Source organism: Equus quagga, chromosome 4 (genome assembly GCF_021613505.1).
Source record: "Equus quagga isolate Etosha38 chromosome 4, UCLA_HA_Equagga_1.0, whole genome shotgun sequence".
NCBI lineage: Eukaryota > Metazoa > Chordata > Mammalia > Perissodactyla > Equidae > Equus > Equus quagga.
In genome coordinates, this window is record NC_060270.1 from 113590520 (window position 1) to 113597806 (window position 7287).

At 41.7% G+C, this 7287-nt stretch overlaps 1 protein-coding gene across 3 annotated transcripts in view; it reads right to left on the reverse strand.

Moving 5' to 3' along the window:
* The window catches only part of GPR155 (G protein-coupled receptor 155), a 41204-nt gene extending 34138 nt beyond the window's left edge, over positions 1-7066 (reverse strand). For 2 of the 3 annotated variants that reach the window (XM_046659469.1, XM_046659471.1), the window contains exons 1-3: positions 6880-7066; positions 3134-3335; positions 2382-2878 (exon numbers count right to left, since the gene is read on the reverse strand). In XM_046659469.1, coding sequence (XP_046515425.1) covers positions 2382-2847 — 466 coding nt within the window. In that variant the 5' untranslated portion in view covers positions 2848-2878; positions 3134-3335; positions 6880-7066. The remainder of the gene's footprint in view (positions 1-2381; positions 2879-3133; positions 3336-6879) is intronic. The other variant, XM_046659470.1, reaches the window with a different exon arrangement.
* Positions 7067-7287: the final 221 nt, after the last annotated feature.

Consider the following 7287-nt stretch of genomic DNA (forward strand, 5'->3'; position numbering starts at 1 on the left):
TAACAGAAAGGGTCATCTCCCTAGAGAAAAAGGCTCTCTGAACAAGGCCAGAAGGCAAACGGGCATGGACAGCAATAAGAAATACCTCACTGGAGCAGACACATGGCCCTACAGTTCTGTTCCACACCTTCCAATTTGCAGATATATGAGAAAGTACTGCCTATTCTCTTGGCTTCTGGTAAGGTTATTGTCTACAACCTAATGTTACAAGAGCTCTTATTTGTGATTTAAAAACAAAAATGACAACTCAAAATCTACAAGCATAATCATCACGGAAATTGGCTAGCACACTGCTGGGAATGTGATTACTACCAGAGTCACTGATCTAATATGGGACATGAGAGAGGTAGTGATGAAAATGGCTGACTACATTTTTTATTTGGAGATTCTGCCTCGATAAGAAAATGGATGAAACTCATCTAATAGCTCTTTTTCCACTGCCACTCATTTTATGGATTATTTTTAGAATACTGTAAAGATAGAAGACCTTTGATTCTCTCTGGAACTAGCGCTCGTTGGGTCTCCTGAAGATTGAACGGCGTGTTGTATGGCTGTGCGGCACACGGAGCACCCAGGATCTAGAACCAGAGGACCTAGGTGTGGGTCTCAGTCACCTCTTAGCTGTGTGAACCGGGATAAGACAATTAAAACTGTAAGCCTGACTCCTTATTTGAAAGTGAGGATAATAATATCTGCCCTATCTCAGATGAGATAAGTATATAAGAAAGTACGCTATAAAGTTACAAATGTTTGTTCTATTTATTTAGGGGCTTACTAATCTATGGGAGCATAAAACTATATATTTATAATTTATGCCTAAATTAAAGAGATAGCAATATTTATTGAATATTTAACACTATGATACTGAGCCACTTCTAAGGTCCTTATTCCATAAATATGTTGACAAATTTACATTATTAATGCCCCTGAAGAGGACAAACTCCTTGCTCTTTTATTTCCAAAGTCTTTATTTAAATGCTTGGTTCATCCTTAATTTTAAAACTCAATAACCTTCAAGGAACACCTGTCTAGTTTCTGACTATTTAAAACTATCTAAGAGCCTAGTTTTCCCCTCTCATAAACCTCCTGCTTTACTCATAGTTATTTAACTTCTAAGGCATACCTCTGTCTCTGGAAAGTGAGATGGAGGAGGGTCAAAAGAGGAGAAAGATGAAAAGTATAGTGCACTGGAATCCTTTTGGTGCCAGTGGTGAAATAATTGGGGGGAAGGGAGGGTAAAACTACCGGATAAGAAATCTGAAAGTCAATGGTAGATTTCAATTATCCATTTCAATAAGTTTTTTTCAATCTCTGCTCAGAAGATATATCACCAGAGAGGCCTTTACTGACCCTCTACCTCAAATAGCACCTCCTTATTCCTATCCCACTGCACTACTTTATCTATTTCCATGGCCCTGGTCATTGCCTGATATTATAATTTTATTTTCCCATTAAAATGTAAATTCAATATGTATATGAACTTTGTTCACAGGCATAGTCCCAGCAGTTAGCAGTCCCTGGTACGTAGCAGGTCCCTATGAATGAGTGAATGAATGAATGGCTAGATTCATAATATTCAGGTCTTCACATTATGATACCTGATCAAAGTACAACATAAACTTTAATTTAAAAATAAAAATATAAAAAAGTAGTTACTAAGTATACGTTTTCTTAGTGGCAGAGTGTTCTGGAAAAAATAAAAAGTTTCCTTTCAAGATATCTCAACATCCCAAACTGGTATATTTACTGTTTTATCAGGAAAACACACATACATAGAAATATAACATTAGGCTGCTTGAGGAGTTAGAAAGGTAAAGAAGGAAAAGTTGGAAAGGTAAAAAACAAAGCCTTCACCATTTTTGTTCTTAAATAAGAAATTAACTTCAGCTAAAGTACATTGACATTTTGAAAAACAAGCTCAAAAACAAGTTTTAATGTAACATAATATATATTCTGGATGGTAAGAAAGATAAGGGAGGGAAAAACTCATTCATAAATTTCCACTGCTAACATCTAATAATTGTATTTATACAGGCATATGCCTATCTTTTTTACATAATTTAATCAGAATCTGATCCCTTCTGAGAATTAAACTTCTTTCATATGTGATTACTGAGAAGAGAAAGAATACTATTAGAAAGACGATTCACAAAGTTCATTTGGATATGACCATTTATTTTAGGTAGATGTTTGAAGGAGCCTCAAACTCTGAAGGAAAAAATATAAATCTTCCAAATTTAAGACATATTTAAGAAAAAATATGAAAAAATTTTTAGATATAAGTATCTATCACTAACAAATGCTTAGATAAAGTTTTAAATTTTGTTACCTCCTAAAACACTTGAATTTTTAAAAAACTTGAAAAATAAGGAATAACTTACCAATAGGATATCCCAATGCAAAGTCATTACTTTGTGTAGCAAAAATAGGAAATAGTCCAGCTTTGCTAAATCGACTGTCGGGGCTGGCGACCAATAAGGTTAATACACATACAATGAAAAATACAGCAGCTTTGGCAATTAAGATACTATATAGGAAAGCCCAATCCACATTGGAAAAATTAAGTATAACCATGTTTTTGAATAATAAAGCTGGAAGCGCAAATCTGGAGACAAAATTCCCCAGTCCTTTGGCCTGTGTTGATGTTATGACATTGGCCCTTCCTGCTATGTAGCCACAAAGGACTATGCCAAAGCATTCTAGTAAGGCTGGAAAAAGCCTTGTTATTGACATCGAAGGTGAGTCATTAGTAGAATTAAACCCATGTGTTACTGTTGAGGACAAAGTCTTCGTCATATTGACTGCAATGGTTAAGTTCTCTGCAGGTAAATCAGAAAAAGAATTCATTTTCTTTCACCTTCCAACTCCGATCAGATCTCTGGAAATAAAGGAAGAAAGATTCAGCTTGACAATCAATAAGAAGAATTCTAGCTGAAAGGATATACTGGCAAACCTAGCCAAATAAATATACATAATTTCTTCGACTACCATCAGGGAAAAATACAAGTTCAAAAAAAAAAAGGCTGGGAGTGTTTGCTAGCGACAACCTCTTTACTCTCAAAGGTGGGTCAGCTCAAAATATTTATGTTGCTGTCCTATATTCAGTATCAGACATGAGTAAAATAAGACCCACAAGGATTACAGCTGCAGTGATGCACGGCGCTCCTCTCCAGTGGTCCACACTCGAGCTCCACCCAGTGAATGAGGGCATGGGGCCCACAGAGTCTCTGCTGAATGTCCACTCGCATCCAAATTCTCTGGAAATTTCAGAAGTTCTCAGGGCTACATCAAGGAGTCACACCAGACAGGAGGGTCCTTTCCAGCCTGTGGTCATACTTGGGTACAGGATAGGAAGAAGAGTATAGTAGAGTATCACTGATCAACTTTGAACCAGTAACTTAACTATTCTATGCCTCACTCTCCTCATCTGTGTAATGGCAATAATAGTACCTCAGAGGAACTTGAGCTTATTCAAGTATAGTCCTTATATCACATCTGGCACAAAGGAATCACTTAACAAAGGGTGAATATAACTTTTGGTAGCATATAAGAGACAGAATGAAAGAAAAATGATGGCATCTCACCAACCTACTCTTAGTTCCTTTTACATCAGCCACACATATTGGCCTTCTCGAATGACCCATAGTCCCTTTGTGCCACAGGAACTTTGCACATACAGTTCACCTTATAATGTTCTCTTGTCTACCTACCTATCACTCTCTACATAATAACACCTACTCATCCTCCAAAGCATATAGTTCAATAATCGCTGTATCACGTGAGACTTCTCTAACCCCATAGCTAGGCCAGGAGTCTCTCGCATGTAGACTCATACAGAGTCCTTACTTTTAGAACACTTTTCTCAGTTTATAGTTATACTACGCATTAGAGTGACCACTGATTTATGTCTGTCTCCTTCACTAGACTTTCAGCGCCACAGAAGCAGGGATTGTGCATGTTTTTGCTCACCGTTGTGTCCCTAACGCCTAGCACAGTGCCTGGCACACAGGAGATGTTCTCCCTCTCTTTCTCTAAAATAATAACTTGCTCTTAAATAAACCTTTCTCCCTTTAGTGGATCAGTGTTCTCTTTTAGGATCTATTTTCATGGACGGAAATCTTTTTTTTTTCCTGAATGATCAAGTATTCTAAGTTTTTCACTGTAGCAACAGGCCCAAGAGCACAAAATGTGTTCTGAAACGTTCTAAAGCTGTTCAGAAAATGTTAAAGTACACAAAATGTGTTGTAAAATGTTCTAAAGATGTTCAGAAAATGCTAAAGCACGGAAAAATTCTTTATGCTAACGTTACAATACTTATCAGACCCCACCCTTGCTACCAGGGACACAATGAACAGGAGGTTTGGACCACTCTGCAACGAATCAGCTTTTATTAGTAACTTGAAATTAATATGGTGACAATTGCCAATTTCTAAGCAATTATTCTGGGTTAACCATCTAAAGTGAACTTATATAAGGTAGAAAGTAAAAAAGCTCTGGCTTCCTGAAATTTACAATGCCCAGGTTAAGCTCTCAAACACCCACCTCACATTAAAAAGACTCAGATATCTGGCAGGCCAGAGATCACCAACAACTGATACACAGGGGTGTGGATGAGATAATTTTCTCTGTGCTACCCTGGTATAAACTGAACCATTTAGAAACCTGACATTTAATCTGGATCAGGACAAGTATTTTTCTACTAGGATTAGATGGGAGTGGTCAATATACCCAAAACCTACAATTACTCACATACTTGAAGTTTACCATATAAGCATCAAATTATATCCTGGGAAGGCTACTGGTTGGTACAGGGACGCTTTGTTGAAGTAGGAGCTGGTGAACAATTAAAGGAGCCCATGAAAGACGTGGACTTAAAAAAGACAGTGCTAAAGAACAGCACTTAAGTAAATTAGCCCAGTCTTCTGTTATTTTTACAAAGTTCCCTACATTTCTTTGCCTGGAGCATTCAGAACTCCTGCTGCTCACTACCTCTTATTTGTACTGCATTCACATATCAATGTATTCCGATCATTTCTAACCAATAGTTTTACCTAAACTAGTAGTTGTTCAGTGAAAAGTGTCAAAGAGACCTGAACCCAATTTGGGGCCTTATTGCTTATCAACAGTTTGGGCAAGTTACTTAGCCTCTCAGAACCTTAGCTTCCTCAACTGTAAAATGAGAGTAAAAACCTCCTTAGAGGGCTATTGTGAAGACTGGAGATTTTATACACAGCTTTGTCACAGGAGCTTATCACAAACTAGGCTTTCAAGAATTGGTAGCAATTGCTATTAGGCGTGTAGTCCTAATAATAATGATAAGAATGGTAACAAATTAAATATAATTCATTGTCCTATGCCAGTTCATCAAACATACTTAGTATTAAAGATCCTCCACCTAAAATAGAGGGACGGAATGGGTTGTAAGGTTATCAGTTTTTGTTATTTACCAAACAATTAACAGGAGTTCAACTGAATTTCGTTTGATCTCAAATAGTTGTTAGCAGGGAAAGCAGAGCGCTTCCTTTTTCTCAAGGTGACAGTCTAATAACAGTTGTAGCAACACTCAGGCTTAACTTTCAGTTAGTTGAAAATTAAGAGAAAAACTTTGAAAAGTAATCTGCCCCTTCCCATGAGGTTTTTAAAATGTTTCTCGACATTATAAAGGCAATGCCTGCTAATTGAAGTAAAGTCAAAATAACCGAAAAGGACTTATAACGTTTTATCTCATCTTAATCTTTTTCTTTTTTTCCAATGGGAGGAAATATGCTTTCTAAAGCATTATTTCCAAATGAACAGGAAACACAGCAACAGAGGTGTTCAAAAAATTATATCCAGTCTTTTCATCTGATTAAAAACAAAGCTTGTTATGGAACAGACAAGTTTATCTGTCACAGTAAAAGATGGCTCTCTGACCGCTCACGGGACGGAAAGCGGAGAAATGCTATATGCAAACCACTTCAGACCACTTCATATTTGGTTTAAGTAACACCAAAGAACCACTGAAATTGTAAACAACTGCTATTATTAAGTGAAAATGGGGAGGAGGGTTCTGATCAACTTCAAAGAGAAAGCTTTAATCTCTTAGGCTATTTCCCAAACACCCAATATCCTTTATCCTGTAGGAAAAGCATAATACAGTGTGATGTTATTAAAGCACCCTTCAACATCAACAGTGAGACCATCCACCCACTCCCACCTACTTGCAGGGGACCAAATGCCCTCCCTAGAGACCCAGGGCGGGGAGCGCTGCGCACTGCCTCTTCCCTTGTCGACAGGGGCAGCCTATGGCCCTCCAAGATAAGAGTGTGGAGAGGCGAGTCGCTAACCAAACGGGCCGCCCAGAGAGCAGGTGCCGCTCAATACCTGGGCAGGCAGCGGTGGAAATTGAAAGGCAGCCTGAGGTCTCTGCCTGGGATAAAAAGTTGTTCGCTCAGCTTCCCCAGGGCATGAGAGTCACAACGTCATGTTAACTGACAGGCTCCCAAAAGGGGTAAGGGGGGAAAATTTGGCGCAAAGCTCCCGGTATGTGGGCAGAAGCTCCTAGGAGGGCAGATACTGACGCCACCCTTGGGGATAAAGGGAAGAGTCCGCGAATGACAGGATGGACGACCAGCAATAAGGTGCTCCTCAAACTGGGGATGGCAGTTCTGTCTCCGGAGGGGACAAGCAGCCCCTTCTCCTACGTAAGCCTTCCCAGGTGGCCCCGCACGTCCTAAAGGCGGGCACCGCGGGGCAGAGGTGGAGAGCCGCGGGCGGGGGCCTGAGCACCAAGGCGGGGCGCTGCACACTTGCCCAGACCCGGGGCGTGGGGGCGGACACCCGGGGCCTCCCAGGCCGAGCCAGGACCGGGCAGGTCCGCGCGCCGGGGGCCCATCTCACCTGCTATGTCTGCAGCCCCCGGGCCGCAAGGAGAAGGGAGTCGGTGCTCGCGGTGGGCCAAGAAGGGAGGAAATCACTGTCATCTCCCACCCCGCGCCCTCCTACTGGAGAGGCGCCGGCTGCCGGCTACCGCAGCTTGGGCACGTTCCGCGAAAGTAAAGAACCGAGAAGCCGCGGCCAGGTCAGCTCCTCCCCGCGCCCGCAGCACCGCCCCGCCCCGCCCTCAGGCCCCGCCCCCGGCCGGGAACCTCCCAGCGGCATGGCCCCAGAGCCTCCCGGACCCGGAACCTCCTAGCCTCACGCCCCGGCCCCGCCTTCAGGCCCTGCCCCCGCCGCGAGCCTCCACGCCGCAGGGCCCCGGGCCCCGCCCTCAGGCTCCGCCCCCGGCTGCCGGGACGCCCAGCGCGC